Source organism: Nipponia nippon, unplaced genomic scaffold, assembly GCF_047370975.1.
Source record: "Nipponia nippon isolate SJK-2023a ecotype South Korea unplaced genomic scaffold, ASM4737097v1 scaffold_7, whole genome shotgun sequence".
NCBI lineage: Eukaryota > Metazoa > Chordata > Aves > Pelecaniformes > Threskiornithidae > Nipponia > Nipponia nippon.
Window position 1 is genome coordinate 21,478,628 of NW_028262391.1, and position 27,381 is coordinate 21,506,008.

Below are 27,381 nucleotides of genomic sequence, written 5' to 3' on the forward strand. Positions count from 1 at the left end.
ACAGGATTCATCATACAGTTGTGTCAGAGTTTCACCCTCTAAGATAGCGTAAGCTGGCAAAATAAGTAATTTTCTGTTCTGATCTGACCCTTCCCTGGTGCCTGCTGAGGATATCGGGAGGCTCGTGCAGGTCAGCTCCCCTTTCACGGCTGGTGGGTTTTCCAGTCCAGCTCCCTGCCCAGCTCCCTTGGGTGGTGCGAGGAAGGGGTAGTGCTGGTGAGGCTTAGGGCGTTGTGGAGGGCAGGATTAAGGTGCTGGGACAGGCTGTTACTAGGCGAGCATTTTGGACCAGTTGGAAAGTATTGAACGGCTTAACCTGGAAGCTGTGAATGTGGGCAAGTTCATGTTTTTGCCCAAACAGAGGAGTGTGTGGCACTCCAGATTCTGGACAAAGCAGTACCTGGCTGTAGCCTTCCCAGACATCCAGGAGTCAGTTCAATTCCCCCCCCCCCCCCCACCCCCCCCAAGGTACTTGCTACCAGCATGGTCCCACCCTTTCCAGTTACTTGTTCCCTGCAGCCAAAGGATACAAATAGCCTGTTCCAGGAGTCCTTTTACAGGCACACAAACCCAGAAGGAAACTTATGCACGTAGCTGGGTGTGTATAAACAGTCACAGCACCCTGGCCACCCAGTTCCTCGCAAGCCTGATTTAAAATAATCTCTTGGCAAACATCTGGATACATGCCAGATGTCCAGAGCATGGGATGTGCATGTGGTACTTTTAGCTGCTGCATTCTTTTTTTCTGCAAAATGTCAGGGTAATGGAAAAGGGGAGTTGCAAAGGGGTGTTTTTATTTTGCTTTAAAGGTGTTTGTACTAAGGATGATGGATCAGCAGTCTCCTTGTTCCACAAATGAAGCTGTGTCAAGCGTGAATTCAATAGGGAAAGAGATTCAAAACTAGTAAGCAGAGGCTTGAAAAAGGGGTGATCCGCGAGCGTGACACTCCGAGTGATTTGTTGCAGCATCTTGCAGAATTCCAGGCTAATTGTATGCCACTTTTGCATTTTGAATCTAAACCAGTGTGGTTTCTAAGGCTTCGCATTTATCTGCTAGACATAAGCAGCGATCCCCCCCGTACACACATTTTCAAGCAGAAGGGTTGGGACAAGTTGTCAGCTGTTGCAGGGTTTCACCTGCCGTAGTGGGTGAGGTGACCTGCCAGGCTGTGCAGGACAAGGACCCGCCTCGTTCTTCCCTTGCATTGCGTCTCCCGGGGAGTTGTGTTCTGGCTTTTGCTGTCTGAAGATTTACATTGGAGGGAGTTACCATGAGGACTTGGTGAAGCAAACCAAATAATGTATTTTGAGAAACCACAGAGCTTTCAAATATAAACATGGTGGGAGATCCAGAAAGAAGATAAGTGATCCCAGCGCAAGAAATTTGGGAATTACATGGGAGCAAACAGTTAGGAATACTTTTGAATGGGCAAGTCTCAGTGCTGAGCGTGAGATTTCTCAGAGCCTCAGAGATGTCATGTGTTGGCCATTTCAGATTTCTTCTACTGCGCGTTTAATTACGTGTGTAAGATAATGTGTCTGAGTAAGGAGCTCCTCCAAGCTGGCAGATGCAAGTGGGAGTTTCTTATTAACAATTCTGTGTTCCTGCACAGGCTTTAACTGATGGTCTGTAATAAATGCGTAGTTATAAGCATACGTGCTCCCATCTTAAAAACAAAACCGGGAAAACTATTGTTGGGAGGGATTAAATTATTATTTTAAGGTAACTACAGCTTTCCACAAAGAAATAATAATTAAAATAACAACTGCCTGCTTGCTGGCAAAGCTGTCTGCACCACCCATTTCCATGAATTTGTATTCAAGGTGGGGGATACAAGTCTTGGTCGGAAGGAAAAAAAAAAAAAAGTGCTTTCTAAAGATCCTTAGTAAATAACCAGCTTCAGGGTTCAGTGAACAGCTTAGACAAGTTGCATGTCAGATAGAGCCAAGAAGTAATTGCAGCATTTAAATAAAAGTTTGGTTCATTTTTAAAAAGAGCTCATGGTTTGCTATGGAAAATGGAGGTTAGTTACATATCCTCCTGAGGGAAAGGGCATTTAATTTCAGGACTGGGTAGCATTGACCATATTTAAATTATATAAATTTACTTTTAGGAGGCATCAAATCAGATCAAATTCTGATCTCAGCGATGTTGGTACAGATGAATAGTTACCAAACTGACAGAGATGAAGGTACGGTCCTGCAGCTGTTATTTGCTCTGGACTATTTAACTGTGCGTTTGCTTTCGCTGGCAGTGCACTGACATTTCACATTTGTGAAGCTTGCCGTCCAGTCTGAGTGCTTCCCTTAAACATTTGGCAAGGAAATATTTTCATGTGGAAGGAGATTTTGCCCAAGAATGTTTGTGGCTACCGAATGTTTAGATGGACTTCTAAATTTTCTAGTTGTTTTTGCAGCTGACTAAATTAATTGGAAAGCATCCAGAGAGACAGCAGAGTCTGGTCTGTAGTTGAGCAACAATAAAAGGCTTCGGAGAACTTTATCAAAGCTTCCATTAACCCCCTGCTGATGTCCTCAAACAGGATTTTTTTGAGAGAGTGGAAACACAAAAGCCAGGCTGCACAACTGCCCCTGTGTGTCCATTCAAAGGTTTTAAATCCGCACAGTTACTAATTAAAATGCCATGCAGAGTAGCACAAATAAACATCACTAGTCCCTGAAGCCGAAAGTTTCTGCACTGGCTCAGGGTTTGGAGGGCAGGATGCTGAACAGACCCCACAAGGGTGGGTAACGCGGTCCCCTTTCGTTCAGATAGTCTGTCCTTGTACGAGGAGTTGCAAAACATGTGTCGAGTCCATCCATATGCATGAAGTCATACTCCCAGAACGCCATCCCAAGGCAGCCCGTTATTTTTTATTTATTTTTTGCATAGCATTGCGTTGAACTATGAGGACTAAATAGAGCTGTGGCATGCCTGCTGGATCTCTATAATCATGTTTGCCAGATTTTGGCGGACATCAAAATGCTGAGCACACGAGTGAATACTGCTCCTTTCATTGAGAAATGTCACTTCAGATTTAGCCCCACGTGTGAACTGGTGTGCAGGGAGCGCTTTATTATTATGGCAGGGCTCCAGTGGGCTTCCCCTCCCAAACAAAGCAGGCAAATGTGTAGCCTCTATCTGCATCTACTTGAAGGATTTCATGGCGTCGCCTTAGATTAAGGTAATCTGCCTTCATTACTAAATTCAAGAACCAGAGTCCCAGAACTCTTAGTGCACTCCGAGAATGGATCTGGGGTCTCTGAAAGTTGTGATTTGTAAACTGATAATAACAAAAGCTGATTGTAGTTTTGGATTTTTTTTTTAGTACAGTCTAGAGAGGCGTAAGAAGCTCAAGCGTTTGTATTTTATTCCTCTGGTCATTTGTATTTCAGAACATCCCTTATGGAAAAGTCCTACTGTTAATTTAAAAGGAAATGATAACTTTTGGCTCAGCCTTCTGAACTGTTCCTGCAGAATTTATTAGGATTTTTATCCCTGCTATTGAATTCTATCACCTAGTCTTAAAAAGACGATTGACTGATTCTGATTTTTTATTAAATACTTCTACTGTTCCATAAAATCTCTTTGGTTTTGTCTGTATTAAAATCCATTGAAAGTATCCATGGATTATTACAGGCAGAAAAACCCTTAAACTGTAATGTGCTTTGGGTATAAATGTCTTTCAGTTCCATAGATTACTGAAAACTAAAAGGAAAGCACTGAAGTTTTTAATTAGCTTTTTATTATTTTTAATTTTCTATGTGCCATTAAATGGTCGCATCAATAAATAATAGAATAAGGCAGTTTCGGCTAAGCAAAATAGGAAGGTATAGTGGGCTGGAAGAGATGTCTCATATATGAATTGAGTTTTGTGTGGTGTCCATTTATTTTAGCAAGCAAATAAAGGCATGATCTCAAGACAACCCACTACAACGGCTCCCTGGGAAGATTGCGCTTGTCTTGATAACATACTGTGTTCTTTAAATCTGTCCTCCGAATCAGCCCCAATTTATCTTTCTTAGCATAAAAGGGAACGCAGATGGAATGGTGGCAGCCTCCCTTCTAGTTTATCAGGATATTGTGCATGCACATAAATAAGACAGAAAGTGACTGGAATATGTAAGTGGCTGAGTGTTAAATCCCCTGTTTTTCAAGCTCTCCGGGCACGGTGGGACAGGGTTGGCCAAGGGGAGTCCTCTACGAGCTCTCCGTCGTACTTCAGGCATGATGTGCAGACTCAGCGGGGTCTTTCCCAGAGCGTTTCAGGCGTTTGCTTTCACTGCTGCATATGCTGAAGGTTAAAACTGCAATTATGCAAGTACTGGGAAGAACTGATTTGAAGAGAGTGGCCTGGGCTCAGAAGGAGACTTCTTTAGCCCCACTTGCAGATGTGGCATTTTTCTTTAACCAGAGAATATTTTTATTTGTATTTGTTACATCGACAAGCTGTGAACATCACAGGTTAGAGAGGCTCTGTAGCACAGGAGTTTCCTAGCTTATTTTCAGTCTGACTGATCCTTAAATGGAAGTTACCAGCTTCATCTGGATCAAATGAGAAGATAATCAAATTTTTGGACCTGTTGATGACAAAACTGAACTAAAAACAAAACAATGAACCTTACAGGGAGGAGAGACATAACATTGAAAAGTGCTTTGCCTGCTGTTGGAAGAAGAAATGATGTTTGAATTGCAGGTTTTGAAAGAAGATTATATTTTTCCTTGCAGTCCCCGTCCTGAGCACTTCTCAGTTCCACGCTGTAAGTACCCTTTGGGGCCCCGGCCTCGGAGGGGAGGCGAGACCTGTCGCAGAGATCTTCTCCTCAGGAGTCGGGGCGGGCTCTCAGTGTCCTCCTATCTGCAGCGAATCTAGGACTGAAAATGAAGGTCCAGACTCGGAGTACAGACCCATCTATGTGATTGCTGAGCTAATTTGGGATTATTGTTTTCACAGGCTTTTACTTACTCAGACTGTAGCTCAGTACTCCTCCAGGAAATAAACATGGCTGATTTCTTTGTGCAACTCCAAATCTTGATAACCTCATGAGGTTGATTTTTTACATTTTTTTATTTATTTTTTAGGATTGAAATTGTTCAGACTTTGTAATGGCACTTGCATTGCACAGGAAACTTTACCAATTATCTTTCTGACTATTTTCCACTGAGGCATCCACCTTTAATATTTAATTGCTTATTCCATTTGGGGTTTTTCTAATTGACACGATTTTTAAATGAATAATGCACTAGTTTTCAGTATCCGGCATGAAACCAAAATAATGAAACCCCTTTATAATTTTAATTATGTGCCACCTATGATGTAATCGGTTACTGACATCACGAACTAAGATTTTAATTTTAAGGTTTATGTGTTTCAGGAAGCTTACGACTCTTCCCCAGTTTGTCCCTCATCACTAATTTTTTTTTTTTTACTGAACAGCAAACTTTTTGCAGCAACACTGTGTGCAGAATATAGTTTTCTCTCTCATCGGGTCTATTAATGATTTTTAATTTCCTGAAGAAATCTGCCCATTGCAGATGAAGGAAAGGGGGCTTAATTCAGTTCCAGTGAGAGGACCTGGTGGAAGAGCTCCGAGTGTGAGAGTTAGGTGTGCTGCAGTCTGATTCTCTGTGGTATTTTTCCAAAAGCACAGAGTATCTTTTTCCCCTGAAGGAGAGGAACTTTGATAGGGAGTATGGCAGGGTGTGTTGCAGTGTCCTGGAAGAACTGAGGATCTCCAAGTGCTGTCAAACCAGTGTCCTTCACAAAGTGCTACTAACCTGAGCCCAGAAAACTTAAACCTTGATCGAATCTCAGGAGTTTCTTAACAGCCCAGAGGTAGAGATCGTTATCATGTCGAATCCATCTAACCTTTGTACAGAAGGTACTTCACCAGAGTTCCAGCTGAACGCTCTGAATATCAACTACAATTAAAATTTATAGGTCGTTCAGCTGAAATGTAAATATGTAAACACAAACCTTCTGCACCAGCCTCTTCTGTGTGATGGAGCTTAAAGTAAAGAAGGGTGAAATTCCTTAACTTTGGTGACTTCGAAACAATTTCTTACTCTCAAGTGTTAAGACAGGAATTGTGATTTTTATTGTCAGGTGAGTCCTGGGTTTTGATTCTTTTGGGTGCCGCAGGATCAGGAGGGCATGTCTGAGACCCAGCCTGCAGTTGCTGTTGGAGCTGTGTATCACAGTTGAAGTAAAGTGTTTATAATTTTATTATCTTTTCTTCCTCCAAGATTCTTGCCATTTCTGACTTTGGGTGATTGAACTGAGAAACTCAAATGGCAAAGTCTCTGCTATTACTGTAGCACTTCAGAAGCCAGGATGAGACAATGTGGCCAAATCTATTTATTAAAATAGCAAATGCTGCTTTAGCAAAATGAGTCATAACATTTATTTATTTATTTCGTTTAGAAGATACTTCAGTATTTCCAAAGCATCTAAGTGGCATATAGGGCAGAGGCTTTTATTTGTCTGGATTTCAAAAAGGCTTTTAAGCAGCTCTTTTATAAAATCTAATATTCTTAATGCTGAAAGTAAGTGACAAAGGAAGTTATTTAGCACGTATATATATATCATCTAGACATCCATGTTTCAAGTAAATAAAAAGTAACTGTGCGAGAACCAAGGAGAATAGCATTAGGAGATGTGTTGCCTTGGGTACCAAATCACACATTTGCCCCACGGTGAGTTAAGCTTTACGCCACAACTGTTGGGGTGACCGCATGCTCAGGTGGCTTGATGGTAAGTACAAGGAAGGACCAAGGAGCAGAAATGAGGCGTTCTGCTAATAGATATAGACATGTGGCATCAGGTGAGAGCTGTCCTTTGCAGCATGAGACAAAGGGTTGCCCCTGTGGGATTTTAATAGAGCAGGGTCGATATTTTCAGTATTGCTTTATGGAATGTTGATACGCTACTGTAAGTGGTTCAAAAGCTGGGCACAAGAAGTGGTTTGCAGGGTACAGATACAGTAAGTTAATTTGTTGGTCCTGTACAATTTAAGAACAGCTCTACCCCCCTTGTCTGTTGACTCATGAAGTGTATGCAGGCATGTTTTAACTCCTCTGACCATGGGCAGGAGGATGGGAAAATGGGAGGAGGAGTAGCCGGATGGTTGCTTGACTTGTGGAAGGGCTTAGAGAATGGGACAGGGGTCTCATTTGGGGGCATCTGATGTGTCTTTGAGGGTAGCTTTGATTTTCTTGTGGAAGGGGCTGGAGGGGGAGTGGAGGAGTTTGTTTTGAAAAGGCAGCTCAGCAGATCCTCCTCCTGTGCTGCCATACAAAGGCGAAGGACAGGCTGTTTCTGGGGAGGAATTGGCTCTGGTGGCTACCTTGGTCTTCCCGGGAAGAACAGCAGGGTGTGTGGGTGAGGTAGAGTTGCCCTGAGGGAATGGTGCTAAGTGGGTCAGATTGCTCCAGACTACTTATTTTGAGTGGTTGGGGAATGCCCCATATCCAACATTATCTGTTTTATTAACTAGATGTTATGGTCTCTAATTTCTCATTCTGGCTCCCCCAGAGCCACTGGACCCTGGGGTGCTATACATTGTGTCCCAGCATCAGTGGTTTCTGGCGGTCTGTGCTTGCTGGACCAGCGTCTGGGAAGTAAGAGGATGATTACTGCACATGCTTCCCAGAAGCATGCAACCCAAATTTGGGTCATGGGATCCTACCTCTAAGCGTGACTGGTCCGGGCCCTAAAGGAGGACTCTCAGAGTTGTGGCAATCTCTCTTTGTCTGGACTGGGTGGCCCATTTTCTCTGCTTTTCTCAATCCAGTATAATGCAGTGGAGCATCAGTGTTGCCTTCTTGAGGCTACAAAATTTATTGTTGTTTATATTGGGTCAGAGTCTAACCTCAGCTAGAGGGAAGAGTAACTGCAACGTGACCTGCTTTGTGACCAGCGGCTCCAAACCTGCTCAGGTCAGACAGCTGCCGACTAATTCCTCATCTTAACAAATTGCTTATAGCTCTAGAGTTTCTTAGAGCAATTCACAACGCTAAGTACGTTCACCCTTCTTCTGTTTATCATTCTAGTTTAAGCATTTAGAAGTGTTTCGGTGCTGGTTTTTTTAAGTGGATGTAATGTTCAGACAGATTTTTATAAATTGCCTTCCAACTGAAAGACTTGTTTTCCTGTTTGTTTTAAACTGGCATTCATACATACAGGAAATACACAGTATTCTGCCATGTTTCTGTTGGCAACTATTAAGTTATCCTTGTCAGAACATGCCAACAGGATTTCTTAGCAAGCTAGCAGAAAGAAAACAAGCAGTTCTCAGACTAAACAGACCCTGTGCTTGAGTTGTAATAGAGATCTCTTGCTAAATGCTATGTAGATTCTATAGTCTTTTGGTTTAAGGCAATCTCTGGGATTGCAGGTTGCAGATTCAGATCTTTGGAGTTACTCCAGACCTGCATTGCATTAGCTGACATCATTATTTGGCCTTCAGAATTGGAGGGCCAGTACCTGAAAATAATGTATTGCTGTCAAGAACTGGTCCTCAGAAATTAATAGCCAGAACGAGCCGTCTCCTGGGTGTGCAAAATCTTCTTCGTCACCCCTGTCTCATTGCAGTTCCTGATGTAAACCACAGGGAACTGTGGTCAGACCTCAGCTCCTATAATTGGTTTGATCTAAATTAGAGCAGTTTGGTATGCTGAAGTAGTCCGTGCTACAACTGACACAGAACTGGATGTGCAACCCAGAGAATACACAGGCTTTTTGTGGATCCTCAGCAGCTACTGCACGTCTCCAAGAACTGAAGCTGGAGTAGGGTGGTAAAAATACAGCACTCTAATAATCCTCAGCTACTACTATTTGTTGCTGCTAACAGCCTGGGGTTTCCTTCAAGCTTTTGATTTGATGCAAGTCAGAGCCAGCTTTTGTGGTTTGGCAAGATTTGCAGCACAGGTTCTTTTGGGAGAGGCAAGATATGAAAACTTTAAAACGGAGGAAATGTTTAAAACATAATAATGCTGTGTTAACAGTCTTTAAAATCTCATTTTCTAGCCCCTTTCTTTATGAACACATCATTACAATCATAACTGATGTGAGGTGGTCGCTAGGTTTCAGAGCTTGTCACTTGTTTTTCTCAGAGCTTTTTGGCAGTGGCTGGGTTGCGGAGCCTGGAAAGAAAGGGAAGATGACTTGTGCCTGTCGTTTTGGGATGAAGGTGTCCTACGAGAGTATCCTGTGGCCGAGCTGGTGCTATTCCTGAGCAGTGTAATTTCTAGTAACAAGGAGAGAAAGTTTAGTTCAGAAGTATTACAGCTGATTGAAGGGATTGAGAGAAAGAGGCCAAGCTCAGCTGTCACACTGCTTCACATTACGTCGGCCAGGATTTTCATGTGTGGGTGGATAACCTTGGGCGCTTTACTCTAGTGGCATAGATTTAAAGTCTTTGCTTTAAATGCTAAAGCTTGAAAATGCTGCCCTGAATCTTGGCATGTCTCAGTTTCCAAGCTGGGAGGTGTTCCTCACCAGTCGTCATTCCTGGGGGAGGGAGAGGCAGACGGTGGGAAGACAGAGGACTCGGGAATGTCTTGGGAGGCTTCCAGGGGCTCAGTTGAGCAATCAGGCCTCTAGATCCTTGTCCAAGTCCTAACCTGGCCCAATCATTACTAGTACAAATGTTTGCTGCACTTATACAGAAGGAATAATGAAAAAAAATAAAACATGCATGTGGTTAGTTTTTAAAGTGCACATCCAGCCTGCAGACTCTTGCTGGTCCCTAGGAGAAGGGCGTAGCTGTCATACTGGTGGTGAAGAACAGGAATGCCAAACTCTAGCTCAGTTCTTCAGACGTACACAGACATCTAATCTGTGTGTGTACATAGGTACACATGTGCAAAAGCCTTTCATGTGCTTATCCTTATGGACATACATGGCTTATGCATATGTTTGGAAATTTGGTCATGCTAAAATGCATTCTTCTTTGTTTGCAAAGCCATTTGCCAGGAGTACTCGAAGCACAGGGCTGGTGTTACTCTGAAACAGGAGCATTTCTGCCTGGACAAGAGAGAGGAGTGGGTAAAAGGCCCAAGGGACTAATGGGAAGCAGAACTGAACACCAACATGTTAGGAAAGAGCAGAACTGCTTTCTTTTTAATTTATTCTGGTACATGTAACTAAACAGGGCTGGATACTTCTGCCTTGGCTTGATTTGACGTCAGTGCGACAGCTAGTAGAGTAAGTTGGTCTCTTACATGAATAAAATTACCAGAATCTGGCCTGGAGAATGTTGCCTTTAGAAATGATTAAAAATATATTTGATTCTCTGTGTTGTATATCCTTTTCCTGGTGTGACGTTATTTGATAACATAATTTACAAAATCCCATGTAAAAACCTACAATATTACAAGGTAAATATTCAAAGAGAAAACCTGAAATGTGCCAGGTTCCTGTAAATGTGTTTTGTCCCAAAAAAGAGAAGATCTTTTATTGTCTTGTTTTGATTTCTAAGAGGACTTTTCTTCAGTGTTAGATTCTCAGAAATCTTTTTTTTTTTTTTTTTTTTTTTAAAGTAATTAATCATGGAGCAGGCTTTTAGTATCTACCCTGGAAGGTAAAAACCCTTAATCACAGTAGCATCATTAGTGCTTTCAAGCATTTAATTTTGATGCTTGACAAAGCACATAGCCATTGATAAGAACAAATAAGTGTTGTTGTGTGCAATTGAGGGGAAAAGAAAAGCATGAAAACCCCTAAGCTTCAAGTAATTAAATTTAAATATGTTATTTGAATTTAGCTGAGATAATGTACAAACTGTGGGTATATTTTTCAATCAGTGAAAGACCCCTTGAGTAAACATGATCCATTTAAATTCAAATCATGGGGAGTGGAAAGTAAACCCTGCTGTGGTTAAGAAGGCATCTTCACTAAAACACTGGGCATTGTGTATCTTTGATATCTGAGTACTCATGTGTTGTAGTTTTATAAAGGGCTGTTTTCACTCATGGATGCCTACATGCCAGAGACTTTATTGCATCTATTTATTTCCTGGTTTTTTCTTCTCCCTTCCCTCTCCTAATTTGAACCAGTAATGAAAAACTGACACTCTGCTTCTGCCATCCTTTAAAGTGCCTCAAAACTGTTACAATTCAGCACTTATTAGCCTTGGGATATGGCTTTATGGCATTTGGGTGAAGTTTTTGTAGTACATCTGTGCTCTCTCTCTCTCTGTAGGCTGCAAGCTCAGAACCGCAGTAATAAAACTACTGGTAGGTGTTTAATGGCAGGTTATTGAGGAAGTAGATAAAAGAAAATTGCAACATTCACATCAGTAGGGAGTGGGGTTTTTAAGGGAGAGGAACAGCTGAGCTTTGAACTAGGGAAAGTTACACTTGGTGCTTTTGTTCAAGGGGACCCCTTCTCAGACGCCAAAATACCTTGTCATTCTTCCCTGTGAAATGGGCCGTTCTGGTAGAATTGGTGCTTGGTATGTACAGTCTGTGCACGTGTGGCAGAAAAGCTTGCTGTTGTAAGCAGTGATGATTGAGAAACAAGTTTTTGCTTAGTGTTCCTTTCCAAATATCAGGGACGAGGGAAGAGGAAAGTGCAAAAGGTGAAAGAAAAAGTGGTCTCCCACTCTCTTCCAGAAGCATTATGTGATCTTACTGTGAATGTCTTAATTTTGTACATTATTCTTTTTGGTCAAGCTGTCCTCAGTATGTTTTGTGTAAGAATGTGTGTATATAATGAACACTTAGCCCACGCACATATAGGAGAAGATTCTGTCTTTTATTCTGCTCATGATCAAAGCATCGTTTTACAACCTGTTACATGTTTATCTTCACATCATCCCTAAGAGGCAATTTAAAGGCAAAAGGGAGAAGAACAAAGAATGTAAATATTTTGCAGAAGCTCACCCAGAAGGCTGTGACTGCTGCCTGGATTGCCATTATAAGCTGGCAGTGGTGATGTCCTCTTTGTCCTGGACGCTACTGACCGGACTCTTATGCCCTTTTGGTAATATATGTCCAAGGAGACCCAGACCTGTTGTTCTTCCAGAAGCCCAGCCTTTCAACTTCTCAGGTCCTCTGGTGGCTCCTGGAAAACAAGGAAACAAATAAACCTGATTCGTAGGGCTATTTGCAGAAATAAGAGAGAACTGGTAATGGAGGATTTTTATCCATGTGGTGGGATAACTATAGTACTCCCTGTGGTTACTGAGCCCAGTTCCTCAAGGTCCACAGAGTTGCAAATCACCATCGTATTGCATAGACCGTTATAGGTCTCTGCTGCAGAGATGTCAAAGAGCTCCTGGACAGCCTCTTGCAATTCTGGTACTTCATCCTGTAGCTGGACTTCAGCACTCTTAGGATTTCTGTAATGCATATGGAGAGGCAGGATGTACAGTCAAAACAAACGCAGAAACCAATTACTCATCTGCAGAATACAGGACAAAAGAAGAGATTAAAAGTTAAGTAGTATGAATTTGCATATAAAGGACAGGAAGGAATAAATAGGGCCATTCTTACAATTGTAAGGAGTAATAAAGGAATTAATGTACAAGTCCTCTTTGTGTCCTGGAGGCCAGGAGCAGGTTGTTTATTCCAGTATGGTGTAGTGCCTAAGATCAGCTGTCCTTTTTTGAGAGACATGAGAAAGCCCTTGTTAAACTATATAAAGCTACGCATCTTTCACAAGAAGGGGCAGTTAAGATATATTCTTCTGCTGCAAATAGCCATTTTACAACAGAGAAGAAATGCGTTTTCATACAGCATTTACCAGCCCAATATTGAAAGACTCACTAAATTCCAATACAAATGCCTGCAAAAGTGAAATGGGAAACCAAGGAGGTTAAAAAGAAGATAAAGGAAAGAAAGTGAACTTTCTCTCTACGAGTCTTGAGGTCAGATCAGCATAAGTGACAGATTCTCAGTAAAAAGAACTGCCTGTCTGCCCTGCATGAGGCACTGGTTAACTAAGCGGATTTCTCTCCGATTGGTTTATCAGTAATGTCGTGTGTGTGTGTGTGTGTGAGTGTGTTTTAGGGTAACAAATCTGATTTCTAATTTAGTAGCTGAGCAGTATTCTTACTGCAAAGGGGAAGAAGAAAAAGCCCGATTCTCTGTTGAGGAGCTGTGAGGTTATTACGCAGGTTCTCAGTCATGCCACAGATATAACTTGATGGAGCACACCTGGATCCTCCCTGTTGGCTGTGTTTATAGTCTCCTCTGTCATCCAGTATTTGCCTTTGCATGTGAGAGACAGACAAGAAAAAGAGAGAAAGGTTCTGGAGGCATTTCTAACAGAGATGCCAAACTGTCAAACAGTAAATCGAGAAGCAGCTCCCTGATGGTTTCACATCAAGAGGAGACACCCTTTTGTGACTGTGCGGCACCTACTGGTTATTTTCACTTCCATCAGAACTGTCTGATATGGTCAAGTAGGTTTGAGGCTTTCAACATTCAATTTTTCTTTCATTTATTGTGACTGTTTTATTTATTTGTCTTTCTTGGTAGTTTTCAAGGATACATGTTTCAAGGATACTTTTTACTCTCCAACATTTTCATGGATCATCATCCCAACGTTAAGGGTAGAAAAAGAAACAAAAAGAAAGGGAAGGGGCGAAAAGAAGAGCAAGATGGGTACAGCTTCAGGGGACAAAAGAAAAAATATATTCGATTTAGGAAGACCTCTAATCTCTGGTTATACAGGACAGCTTTGTTAGATAAGATTAAAAATTTCATGAATGTCCCTTTTTATCCCTGGAGACTCCACCATTTATACCAGCTATTGTCAGCATCAAAAGAGCTTGATAACAGCTGGCTAGAGACGTGACCACACAGCAACACAACAGCAAGAAAGGGGCAGCCGGGTTCATAAATCTTCAGAAAACCCGTTCCCCCAGCGCAGCCATGAATCTGCTGCTATCACAGTCAAAGGGAGAATGCATTGTCCTCCAGCCAGTCAAAAACCTGAACTTCAGCATTAGCAGGGGCTCTATTGAAAGTGTAGGGTGCACAATGAGATGTTTTCCATTATCTTCTTCATTGCAGCCCTTATTACTGCACACAGATACAGTTTAAAGGATCTTTGAGTTTAGCTTGTTGCTAGGTAGAGTTTTTCCAAAAATTGCGCAGCCTTTACCCTTGATAGTGTAATGCTGCTTTTTTCTATTCATCGCATCAATATAGCGCCACATGGGACAGGGTCAGATGATGCCAGTGTGGTACACAGTGGACCAATCTCTGGTGTCTTCTGGCTGGGAAAGAGCTATCAAAGCCAGAATCTGGCCCTCGGGCGCTGAGCTTCCTCGTTCCCCAGGGACTGCTCACGGACTTGGGCGTAAGCAGGGCAAGTTAGGAAGCACAAGTTGGCTCAGACTCTTGAAATACAAGTTTCATGGTTTTCATGGGAGGGTCCAAATTCATATGTATTCAGCTTTATTCTGGTCTTACTTAATTCAGTGGCAATATTTTCTCAGCTTTAGAGAAAACTAGATTGGTCCCTCAGGAATTTCATAGTTCCTGTAAAGCAAATATCTTACGAAGTAACGTCAGTTAATTTTAGGAGACGGAAGGAGAGAATCACTGTGGACCAAAACAAAAGTGCAAGTCTATGCGCTGTACCTAACAAAGGACAAAAATCCTTTAGTACCTTAGCCTCTTATGGAGGTTTGTACCTGGGCGTCATGAACATTGCAGTTTTTAGACAACTGTATTGTTACTTCAAAACCCACCTATCTAGTATTGCCCAGAATCCAAGAACAAGCTTTATTAGAGAGGTTTAAATGCAATTTTGTTAGATAAAACAGCAAAAATATTTAATGCTTCTAACCTCCCCGCTGCAAGAAAAACACAATTTCTGAAAGTGCTCATGTCGCGAAAGCTATGATTAAAAATATATGTTCCTCATGAAAACTAAATTATTGCTGATAATGTTTTTTTTTTTCTTCTGGCAGCTCCATCCCCAATTGCTTTGATCCAAGCTAAAGAGATAACAAGGCACAGTGTTGCGTTGGCTTGGCTGGAACCTGACAGGCCAAATGGAGTCATCCTGGAGTACGAAGTCAAATACTATGAAAAGGTACCATTCAAAAATGGACAAGCAAGGAGTTTCGTTTGGGTCTGGGGGGAACTTTTTGCTTCATTCCATTATGGTTTATTTCCAGATAGGATTCCATCATTTGAAACCAAATAGATTCAGTTTAATAAAATCCAATTAAATATTTCATGCGCTTGAACGGTTGCTTGAAAGAATAAGACTCATAGGCTGTTCCAGATGTATACTACGAGTTTATTTTGTTATTTTTTCCTACCTAGGAACTGAGCTTTTGTAGCAAGCATATTCATAATGAGAATCAATAATGTTGGGCAGAAGTGAGACATTAGCTTTACTTCATAGACAGAAGTATAATAATGAAGTATATAACACAATAATAATAATAAGATCTGTTTGCCAATAGCTTCTGCTTAGAGTGGTAGTGTGGGCTTTTAACAGAGAATAAGGAAAGAAAATTACATTCTTCATACTTTCCCAGTTAGAGGGAGATGTTATTCCCACAAATAACTTCTCAAGTATGGAACTATGAAAAGAGCTGTTTTCTTTGAAGGTTCTCTGCAAAAATGAACAATTACCTGCTCTTGCTTGTGTGCGCTGTCTCTCATGCACACATGCATACTTCTAATTTTTTTTTTTATAAAGATAATCACTTATTTGCTTCCCTAACACATACATAAAAAGGCATCTGATTTGCAGGGAAGCTAGATTATTACATTTTCTGATGGATTTTCCAGGCAAAAATAGAACAATTTTTAAGATTGGACTTTCTGGAAGACATTTTCTAAGTCTTTTCTTTCTTAAAATATTTTCATCTTTTTTTTTTTTTTTATATGGCTCCTGGCTGGTAGGAAGAAAAAGAAAGTGCCAGCATGTGTGAGTAAAATGTTGCTTGTTCATCAAGACGATCCTATTTGAAGGCTTGGCTATTTTCCAAAGGATTTAGTTGTGTGATTTCTTAAATAATCAGTGATATATGAGCATCGTACCTAGCGCCTCATCATCCTTTTTTGGCTTGCTCAGAGCTCCATGCAGCACGCAGTGCTAGGGGTATTGAGCAAGGCTGACAGCCGGAGCCCTTGGGATGTATTTTGAGAATTCCATCGTTGTTACTCATCTTCTTTCATCATGACAGTTTTGGCAAGGAAGCGGGGTTCCATGGTTCACGGTGCATCGAGGCATTTTTACTTGATCACCACTGTGTTCTTTTGTTGTTAGGACCAAAACGAGCGCAGCTATCGCATTGTAAAGACAGCCTCCAGGAATACTGACATCAAAGGCTTGAACCCCCTGACTTCATATGTATTTCACGTGCGGGCCAGGACAGCAGCAGGATATGGAGACTTCAGTGGACCGTTTGAGTTCACAACTAACACAGGTAATGACATGCCCACTGATTTCTTTTTCTTTTCCTTGAGCAAAGAGTGCAAATGTAACTGAGCCATGTGTTGGGAGTTTCCCATTCGTTGCTTGGACTGTGGTGTATCTGTTCAGGGAAAACGTTCTTCTGTGTTGTTTACTGTAAATGCAGATGTTTGCTCATGTTTTTGGAATATCTCATTTGCAGGAGAACAGAACCCTGTTACTCCCCTTTGCAAGCTATTGACAGAGATCAGTTAGGTGTCCTACCTCAGCTCACATATTTACACGTTTCCTTAGATAGTCATATAAAGACAGAATGTTTGAATTATGTTGTCAGTAGAGCTTTTCACTTTGCTCAAGGAAACATTCAAATTTAGTCCCCAGAACGTTTGCTTTTCGGTAGCAGGAAGGCAATGTGACCAAGCCTATTTTATTTTGAACATACAGGTCTGTTTAAATCAATTTAAGGTCATGCCAGTTAGTGGCAACATCCTTCAGGATGTTAACAGCTGAAAATAATCAATCCAGCAGGAAGAGGGAAGACATTTTAAAATAACTTGTTCTCTTTGCGTCAGTTGGGGAGTGATCATCTGGCCCCACTGAGAGAAAAAAGAGGAGGAAAGAGTGGAAAGCAATTAGAAAGGCAAAAAAAATAGCCATTATACCCTCTGAAGGGGAGAAGGAGAGGGAGTCCTTGTTCCCAGTGAGCTGAAGTTCCCCAAATCATTATCAAACATCATGTCTTCAGCTAATTAGGGCCCTGTTGGAAAATTGTGTCAAATGACTATATAATAAAGGCCTGAAAGTAGATTTGAGTGCTACTCTAAACTGCCTTCACAAGCCAGAAAGCCTCATTGAGTGCTACCTAGGTTGATTTTTTGAGGGTGTCTGACACTAATGCTCCCTTTTCTGTTTCCAGTTCCTTCCCCCATCATTGGCGATGGTACCAATCCCACAGTGCTTCTTGTTTCAGTGGCTGGCAGTGTTGTTCTTGTGGTCATTCTCATTGCAGCCTTTGTCATCAGCAGGAGGTAAGAACTTAAGCTTCTCTCTCCCCCTCTCTCTTTCATGAGGGAGCTTTTTGTCTCCTCCAAACAAAGCTAAATTCTTTGATTAGCATCATAAACAGTGCATTTGCATTACAAGCCTTCTCCCATGTAGCTTTGATCTTCTCAACATTAGTACCAAGCAGCATGTGATGTAATGGCAATAGTTCCAGCTCTATTTGCCCTTCAAATGCAAAGCTGATTCCAATAACTGGCATTGAGAAGCAAGCCAGCTAGAGATTTGTGGTTAGTGTAATTTGAAGTTAAGTTTAATGGGTATGGGTACAGTAGATTTTCTTGGACTGACTCCTGATAGACAGGGAATAAACAACTGCACTGTTGTGAACGAAGCCATCAGACCACTATGCTTGTGATTTTTTTGTTAGTCTGCATTAGTCTTTTGGGTTAGTCCTTCCAGTGTGAGTGGACATGACTGTAAAACAGAAGCCACAGTCATTCAGCGTCATATGCAGTGACAGAGCAGACTGGGTCGATGGTTATTTCATCAGAGCAGGACCATAATCTTCTACCAAGTACTTGTTCATTCTCCCAAATTCAACCCAGGCATCAGGAACAATCCTGCGAATGGCACGACAGTGTAGCAGAAACACAGTGTGAGTGTTTCTGTCTTCATCTTTGTGTTCAGTCTCATTTAAAAAGATCAGCATGATTTTCCTTCAGTGTAATTCTGAGATAAAACTGGATGTATCATTACTGCATCTGAAGCCTGGGATCTGAGGGATGCACGTTTTGTCAGTCTCTGTTGATCAGTTTAATAGCATCACCCATAAATGTGCACAAATTCCTCTTGATTTGCTCTCTTACTTTAGATTATCTCAAAGAGCAGTTAAGTCACTATGATTGCAATATCTGGAAAGTAGACAAGCATTGCTATAGCTTTCTGTGGGTGTTCAACTCCAAGCCTCCATGCTGGCAAGAAGAAAGAAGAGCAGAACATATGAAAATGTAATGCAGAGAGATAGGTTTATTAAAAGCCGTTGCAACAGAAAATAGCATCACTGAGCTTGATGACTTAATCTCCCCTCCGCTTTTATTGATCACTTTATTATTTAAGGCAGGATTGATAGCAGGATACATTGGATTTCTAATTATGAGTCGCCACCTTGGAGAATTGAGCCTGTCGAGCTGCTTTGAGATGATTCCTTCCCCTCCTCCCCTATAAAAAAAAGTCGCTTCCCAAGGCTGATAAACACTGCTTGGTGATTGGCCCTCAATGGATCACTTTTTAGAAAATGAAATGTCAACCCCTTGCCCTCATATTGATTCTCTTTAGTATCGGCCATAAAGCTGTCAAAGGAAAGGCTGCCTGGAGCCAGGTAGCTGACAGACTGGCTGATGTGGGTGCGCACTCAGGCAGGTCTTCTCACCGCTCAGGCTGTCTGTTCAGTTATCTCTGCCTGCAAGTGCTCAACTCGGATAAAGAGAAGAGACAGCAGGTGGACAGTAGGGACAAAAGGCTGGTCCAAGCACTAGTGGGAATGGAGATCAAACTGTCCTGGTGGCCATGGGTTCAGAGATGTCCCGCAGCTCTGCACTGGTAGGTCTCAGAGAGGCTGTGGAAGGGGAAAGGCGCAGCAAGATGAATGAAATACTAGGACAGTGAAACTGCTCTGTGCATACTAATTCATGGTGCCTTGCTAATTAATAGCCTTCCTCAATACACAGCTCTCCAGTAGCTGGAAGTAGCTCTCAATAAACAGAATCTACTTTAATATTCACTATTACTCTAACGGTTTTAACCACTTTACCAATGTCATTTAGAGGTGTGGGCTTTGGGGATATTTCATGATGTTCGTACACCAGCAGTAGTTATTAGCAAAATAGTTATACTTTGTTCCAAAATGACTTCAGATGAGAAAAAGCTTTTCTGTCCATACAGTCCCCATGAGGAGGTTTTATAATCTAGCCATGACCTAAAAGTCATATTTGTACAAACAAAACCGTGCTTTGGCCTTCAGACATGGCCCCTCTGCATCTATGAGCCAAATGTGGGAACTGGGCATATGCTGTAAGTGCCCAGTTTTGAACCCTGGGTTATTACTACTAATTGAGCATTACATTTTTTCAAGTCATTGCTCAAATCCCAAAATTCATCTTTACAACAGAATTTGTCAAAGGACTTCGCCTTCAGGCAGCTCAAGCTGTTTGGTTCTGTCCTGCGACCACGGCGTTTGTGTTAACATGAGAACTAATCTGCCTAAATGTTAGTTTAAACTTACTGAGGTTAAGATGAGCATATCTCTAGAGCAGAGTGCAGGAGGTAGCGTGGGTGTTTCTAAACTCTGCCCTGCAGGAACACTGAATGAAATTAGAGTATCTCAAATAGAGTTGTAAGGGGTTTTGGAAAGTGTAAAACAGAAATAGCCACTTTCTAAAAGGGCTTGAGTGGAGTAAGGTGGCCCTACAGAACCCTCCGGTCATCTGAAAGTTTCTGTCAGAAATTCTTCGGATTGATAGACGGATTTACCTTCTGCTCCGTAACCAGCGGAACGTGTTTGCCCACCGTTGCTGGTGGCGCTGGGTCAGCACGCCCCGCCAGCCTGGTGCCTGAGCGCTGCAGCACCCCCGGCCCCTCTCTTCTTTGGGGAGGAGGAGGTGGGAGCAGCGGCGCGGCGCAGGGTCCCTGCTGTTTCGCCTCAGTGCCCGCTAATGCCCTCCGTTGTTACCTGCTCTGCATCGCCAGCCCCCACCTGTAGACCGGCCTGTGTCTCTGACCCCCACGGTTTCTGAAGGCTTCTGTGTTCTTTTCCTGAATGCCGGCTATTTAATCACCACCGCCAGAATCCCTGTAATTACGGGGTTCAAATCTGCGACAAAGGCTTCCTTCTGCCGCTCAGGTGAGCTGCCCCGAGAGGCAGCCCCAGCCCCGCGTGCCCCGGGTGCAGGCTCCTGGCCTGCTCTCGGGGACAATGGCGGGCAGGAGTGTCCTGCCCCCGGCCAAGCCGGAGAGGTCAACAGGTGACACAGGGAGAAGTGGAAGTAGGCAGTTAGGTTGGAAGGTATTATTTAAAGTTAATAAGCTACAATTATATTGCTTGAACAGTAATCCCTTTGTTTCCCTTTGCTTTTTGCATGTCTTTGGGTTTTAGTGGGGAAGGTTATTTTTTTTATCTGTTGTTAGGCTGCTTGTACTTTTTAAAAATAAGGTAAAGAGCATTTTTTCATACTTAAAGTGCTTTCATGCAAAGTGTGTTTTGTGTTTCATATTTCCCATCTGTGCCTGAACATTAATAAAATGAATTTGAAGAGGTCCTGCTTAAAATGCAGAATCTTTTTTTTTTCCTTCCTTTTTTCTTTCCTATGAGAGAAGCTGTATAATACCTGAAACCATCTCTGCAGTCCCCTTAGCTGACTTGGTCCCATATGGCACTGGGTGAGATTTGCGCGGCCTCTTCCTTCTTACTCAGTTCAGTAACTGGGAGCAGAACAGTCCTTTTATTTAACTCAGCTCTGCTATACTGGTGCCATAAGTCCTCAGGCAAATAAATGGTTTAAATTGATGTTTGGATCCAGTGTGGTTTTTAATAATGCTCTCCTTGTGATTTGGAGTCATTTGCGTTTAATTGCACTTTCATCAAGAAAAGAAGCTCCCAACCGTTTATGGTTGGATGTGTACCTGCTTTTTATGTCTGAACACAAGTCCTGTTGATGTTGTTGGGAGCTGCGAGGCTTGGTTCAAAGATCAGGTAGTCTTCACATGTCAAACAGGATTTTTTTTTCTGTCTGTTTCATGGTTAATTTATAGTTTTTATTATTGGCCTAATGTGTTTAACACCCAGCACTAAAGGACAGCAAAGACAAAGGCTGGGAAATGGCCTTTCAGCTGACAGTGATGGGAAGCTGCCATTCCCCGCAGGCCAGGAGCAGAGTGGGAAGTGAGATGCTTTTTGCTAATGGGCAGAAGGGTTTTGCTGACGGGAGAGGAATGCTGAGACTCAGGAAGGTTTGCTGCAAGCGAGGCTCTCAGTCATGTGTTTTCTTCCTATTATCTGTCAGTTTTTGACCCCCCCTTTAACTCACATCTCCTGACAGATCTTTCTCTCACCCACTCCCGTTTTCCTCCTCTACCCATTCACCACTGTTTTCAGCCTTGTAACCAGTCTCACCCCAGTGTCCCCGGCTGGCCTGGTCATCTCCTGCCCCACTCCAGGCAGCGGGTTGCACATCGCAGGCAGTGCCAGTCTCACCTCCTGTTCTCCAGGCTTGGTTTCTCCTTCTGCCTTCCCTCTTCTTCACACCAGCCCAGACTCTTGCCAGTTAGCTAACCTGGGTCTGACATGCTGGGAGACTTGGGCCTCCATAGGAACAGGCAAACTGAGGAGTAAGCAACAATAAGCCCTTCTCTTTGGCAATGTCTGTTCTTATGCCTGGTTCTGAACTTTCAGTGAATGATGGGTAAAAGCCCAAATCAAATCTCTACATCTACATAGCATTAGATGCTGAGAAACTTCAGATCCCAGTATACTTTTGGCTGAGCTGACTCCTCAATAGCTTCCCTAACAGACTAAACTCTTGTATTAACTTTTCTTAATGCCTCTTATCCATTGAAGTTTAAAGCTGAAGTAATTAAATACATAACTGGATACAGTATCATGTGTGCAGGTGTAGAAATAGTAATCCAACTCAGAGGGTTAGTAGAGGAGCTCTGCCATCAGCAGTTCTTTGCCCCCTTCAATTATACAGTGATTAAAAGAATAAACAAAATCCTTGGGATCTGCATTTTTGATGGTCAGTTGGGGTTTTTTTGCTGCCATCCTGATTTCTGTGTTAATAGACTGTTTCCAGTTTTAAATTTGCAGTTAAATAAGTGTGTTGGTACTGGCGTATGCCTAATTATGTTTGAAAATCAATCTACCAAAACACCTCTGTTGTAGCATTTAAATCCATATATGATAGGGCTAAAAAGCAATTTGGCCCTTTTTTGCACAGAATTGCAAATATACGTTTGAAGAAAAAGTAGTTGAAACGCAAGCTTTCTCCTCTTTCTTTAAATGCCGAGATGCAAACGCGGAGATTTGTGTTTCCCTTGATGCTTTGTTGATGCCAATAACACTTAGAGCAGTTTGAGGAGAGGAGTCTCCTTCCCCGCTGGTAAGTGTATGTTGTGTCATGAGCTGTTGAAGGGGAGCTGCCAAGCACAGGTCATGGCAGGTGCAAACAGCTCAAGTCTCAGCAGGTCAAGACGACTGAGCTTGTCTCAAAGTAAGATACTTATTTTGAACTGTAATGCTCTTTTTTGTTCTGACAGGCGCAGTAAGTACAGTAAGGCTAAGCAAGAGGCAGATGAGGAGAAGCATTTGAACCAAGGTAAAAGGCAGCGGTGCTTGGGTTTTTTGATTCAGTTCATAAAACACGTCCCATGTTCTGATGCTAGGGAAGTAAGGGACGACGTTCCTCTTGAGATGAATATGTTTCTGGTTTCCTCTCGCAACATTCTCCTTCAAAACTATGCACTTTAGTAACAGGGAAGACCTCTGTTCTTGGCTAGTGATAGCATGATTTTTCCCCACAATACTCTGCTAAGGCAGTTTCTGGATGGGCCAGGGACAATCCTGCAAGAATGAAAATGTGAACTTTGCTGCCTTTTTTCCGGGACTGAATCCTACTGTTAGTTCCATCTCAGTCATCCAGGTACCAAACCTAGGACTCGAGCTTGGAATTTCTTGGCTCCCAAAAGGGAAATGTGATGTGTTTTAGTCTCACAGATCCATAGGCAGGCTATTGGCCTGTTAGTGATGGCAGTGATTTGTGAAGCTCATTTATTGGCAAAAGCCCGATTCCTTACATCAATATTGGGAAATATTAAATGTTTACATTAAAAAAAAAAATCACATTGGGGGGAAAATACATTAAGTCCTTCCTTCCTTCATCAGTCATTCCTGGCTTGCAGTACATTTTTATTGTACACTCTCTTTGCTGTTGTATATCATTAAGGCTTCAGTCTCATATGTTCTGTGTTCAGCAGCATGTAGATCAGTGACTTCAAATAAAACATTTCTGCCTTGCAGGTGTTAGAACATATGTGGATCCTTTTACATATGAGGATCCAAACCAAGCTGTGAGGGAATTTGCCAAAGAAATTGATGCCTCCTGCATAAAGATTGAAAAAGTTATTGGTGTGGGTAAGTGCCAGAACTTCTGCATTTTTTGTTCTGTAAATATAGTTTTAAACTTGCTTTTAGAAAACACGGGATCCTATGATTTTTGTATGGCAGTTCCCCCAAATGAACTGACATAACAGTTTGACAACACAAGTGCGTGCTTCATGTTCATGACCATGGATTCTTGTGCCTTTTTCCTTAAGGGGAATTTGGTGAAGTATGCAGCGGACGTCTCAAAGTACCAGGAAAAAGAGAGATCTGTGTTGCTATCAAGACTCTAAAAGCTGGCTACACTGATAAACAAAGGAGAGACTTCCTGAGCGAGGCCAGCATCATGGGACAATTTGACCACCCCAATATCATCCACTTGGAAGGTGTAGTTACTAAATGTAAGTAGGTCATTTTCGTGACAAGGCCAATTTGGAAGTCACTGAGAAATTAAGTCTGTGGTGGTGTATGCTGGGTTTTTTTTCTTTTTACCCTCTTTCCCGTAAAATGACAGATGGAACAGATCCACTGATAGCTAATAGGAGGAAATCAGTGCAGGACAAGTCATTAATCTTGCTGTCAGCTACAAATGGGTTTATGGTTTCAACTGTTACTCTATCTGTAGGCAGCTTGTACAAGATTTTGTAGGGGGAATTAATACTGCAGAGGTTGGCTTTTTTTTTTTCCCTTCTTGCTATGCCAAGCAGGCATCTTTCACATCTTTGCTAGAGTGAGCTGATTGTTACAGGATAGGCAAAAGCAGATGGTAGGCAAAGAATTTAAAATGGTTGGGGGAAAAATACCAAAACAAAACTAGAGAGTCGTATGTTTAAGGTACAAAGCACAGATGTAAGGAGCAAGCCTTTGAAATGAAGTAAGCTATTTTAGTGTGAATCTTGCTTATTTGTTTTCTCTAATTTACAGGTGTGATAATTTCACTCTGCAGAATTTACCTGGCTGATCTTTTTGTTTGTTTGGTTTGGGTTTTTTTTAAGTCTGTTAGCATTCATTGTGCCATGAACCCTGCCTTAGAAAGAGAATGACAGCGCTCACTGGATGCTGTTTGTAGGCTAGAACTGAAAATACACCTGTGAGACAGACGTGCTTGGGTCTGACTTGATAAGGTGTTACTGCAACGGTGTAGTTATTGTCCCTGCTCCAGCTGCCCTAGGTAGCATGTTGGCAAAGCCTGGCACTGATCACTAATCCTAAAAGACCCTTTGGATGTAGGGGCTCATGCTCAGGGTAGCAAAGAAAGCAGACAGTGATCTTGTGAGCTGCTGTTAAAGGGTGGAATTTGTGAAGGTTACCCTCTGCAGCTGATGGTGTGCATGATGAACGTGAATGCAGGGTGTTAACAGTGTAAGGTGTTAAAATTAGATATGAAAAGTTAAAAAGTAAAATATTGCTAGAAGAACAAAGTATCTCCCATAGAGGGTTGTCAAAGCCATCAATACCACTGAAAAACCCTCTCCCTCTTGAATGTCAGTGGGAGCTGGATGCTTACTTTGCCACTTGTGTTTCTGGAAATCTTACCCTTACTCATTTGTGTTTTCCTCTCCTAGTCTGCCTTCTCTCACAGTTGTTGGAAATGGCTCATACAGTGTGTCGCTGTTTGCTTTTCAAGACAAATTCTGCTAGGGAAAATAGGGGTTTGGACTAATTTTGAGCATCGTTTACTGAGGACCTCCCTCAAAACTGAAATTAAAACATAATACTCTGTTTAAATTTTGCAGGTCTGATTCTCTCTTTCTCTTTTTGTAGTTGTTTTAACAAAGGCGGGGTGTGTTGTGGTCAGGCCACAGTGTTTGCTACAGACAGTGATTTTTCTAGCACCTCTGCAAAAGAAAGGCAACAGGGGAATCTTTGTGTTGAAATCCCACCGAGGCTAGAAACCCCTGAGCTATTACAGCTCTAGCAGTTATAAATGACTGTATGCATTTGCATAATGCAGTTGTCACTGAATTAAAATGATTTGAAATTTTCACTGAGGAGGTGGTAGCCTGACCCGAGAACGCTTCATTGCCTGACTTGCAGTAAGCGATGCTTCCACAGCAAGCCAGCTTGGTTACCTCAGAGCTGGTGTGTTTGGTAAACAGGGCTACTTAAGAAGACATTTATCTCAATTTCTCCATAGGTTTTCTGAATGCTGTGATAAATGAATGCATTTAATAAACTGAAAATTAAAATGTGAGATAAATAGTGGTGTAGATGGGGGTTGAGAGAGGCAGCAAAAAACCATGAATACATTATTGGCTGCTAGTCAAGTACTTTAATAATTGACTCACTGATGGTAACTTCTCCTCTCTTTATCCCCCTCCCCTGCTAAAGAAGTGCCTGAGTAATGAAATTACATGTTAATGCACTGAAAGAGTCTTCCTTTCTTCCTTTCTACATTGACATAGTATCTTTTGATTGAGGAAGGTTAATTAAAACTCATTTAGCTGTATTTGTTCAGTGGAAGGGTTCCGGTCACAGTTGCAAAGGATAAATGAAACAGTGACATATGCAGATTTGGCTGGAGTTTTTTCTCTTTCTACCAAAGAATGCTTGCAAAAGTGAATTAGAGGGAGAATGATGTTTTATCACATCCCTTTCCTTAAGGATGCAAGTACTCAGCCAAGGTCACTAAGCCCGTCATCCAGAGCAGTTTGCTTTATGTAATACCATTGCTTCTCTGCTGCGTTCATGCAAATCAGAGAGGGTTCAGCTGCCAGACTGGCATTTCACAGGCATGCCAGTTTGCATGGGACCAAAACAGTAGGAGTTTTTATATCAGTTGGGAAGGGAAGGAGAAGCAGGAATAGTAAAAGGCCTGCAAAGGATAGGTTGGGACTGAAGAGGTATAAGTAATGATGAGTGAAGTAAGTGATGTATCACACATACTTGTTGGCCTGAGTGAAATGATGTAAAATTTTCAGTACAGTCAGTCCTTATAGCATATTGTTTTCTTCAAAAACAGAAATCCCTGACAAATGAAGAGAAAAGCATCTTGGTGAAAAACGCGCTGAGGTAGAAATGATTAGGGGAACTTTCAATGCTGCAACATTTCATGGTAGGGTAATTTTCATAGCTGGTTGTTCTGGAGCAGATACTTAATGGTGACAGAAGGAAGGAAAATTTGAGTAGTTCCGATACCTCTGATACCAAGGCAGAATTGAGCTATCTACAGTCTAGGTGACATGTCCATTGAACTCTTCTTTCCCCATAATGTTCCCTTATTCAGAGCTGCAAAAGTACAAAAGCAGAGTTTCTCTGGGACACTGTCTTTTATTTAGGAAGAGACTCAGTAGTTCCTGTAGCTAAAGCAAAACTGAGAGGAAGGGTTGCTATGCCAGCCTGGTGCTGAGCGTCAGGTGCTCCCTTGACTTCAGGTGGGCTTAACAGTGCTTATCTTGGGACTGGGCTTTCACCATTCGACCTTTGATAAGTCACTTCTCTACATCTCCCATTGCTCACTTGTAGAATGGAGATGATATTGGACCCATTTCTGCAAATATCTAGGTGCTGAATATCCAGCATGATTTAATCCTGTGAAATAATTAGTGTTACTTGTACACACTTATGTTTTCAGTTTCAGCATCATATGACTTTGTAAAGCTTTTAAAGACAACATCGAGCATTATTTATGTATTTGCTGTTGTTTTAGGCAGGAGAGTGCCTAGAAAGCATCCCCATGTCACTAACATTACATTACATTTCTCTTCAGATTGCTCAGCTTGGCTCTCTATTGCAGCATGGAAAGCGGAGTGCTGCTGAAGCACTGTGCCCCACATGTGACACAATTCATTGAATCATTTATCCTGTGGTTGACGTCGTGAGGCAAATGGCTTTGGC

The 27,381-nt window shown here is 42.0% G+C and overlaps 1 protein-coding gene and 1 non-coding gene across 2 annotated transcripts in view; one reads left to right on the forward strand and one right to left on the reverse strand.

Annotated features, from left to right (window-relative positions):
* The window catches only part of EPHA4 (EPH receptor A4), a 106,795-nt gene that overhangs the window by 63,848 nt on the left and 15,566 nt on the right, over positions 1-27,381 (forward strand). Inside the window, exons 6-11 of the mRNA XM_087738996.1 lie at positions 14,929-15,053; positions 16,245-16,404; positions 17,308-17,419; positions 22,704-22,762; positions 23,464-23,577; positions 23,760-23,945. Coding sequence (XP_087595122.1) covers positions 14,929-15,053; positions 16,245-16,404; positions 17,308-17,419; positions 22,704-22,762; positions 23,464-23,577; positions 23,760-23,945 — 756 coding nt within the window. The remainder of the gene's footprint in view (positions 1-14,928; positions 15,054-16,244; positions 16,405-17,307; positions 17,420-22,703; positions 22,763-23,463; positions 23,578-23,759; positions 23,946-27,381) is intronic.
* LOC148050853 (small nucleolar RNA SNORD36) lies at positions 18,077-18,151 on the reverse strand. Its single transcript, XR_015700814.1, has one exon. It is a non-coding gene; the product is annotated as a small nucleolar RNA SNORD36 (small nucleolar RNA).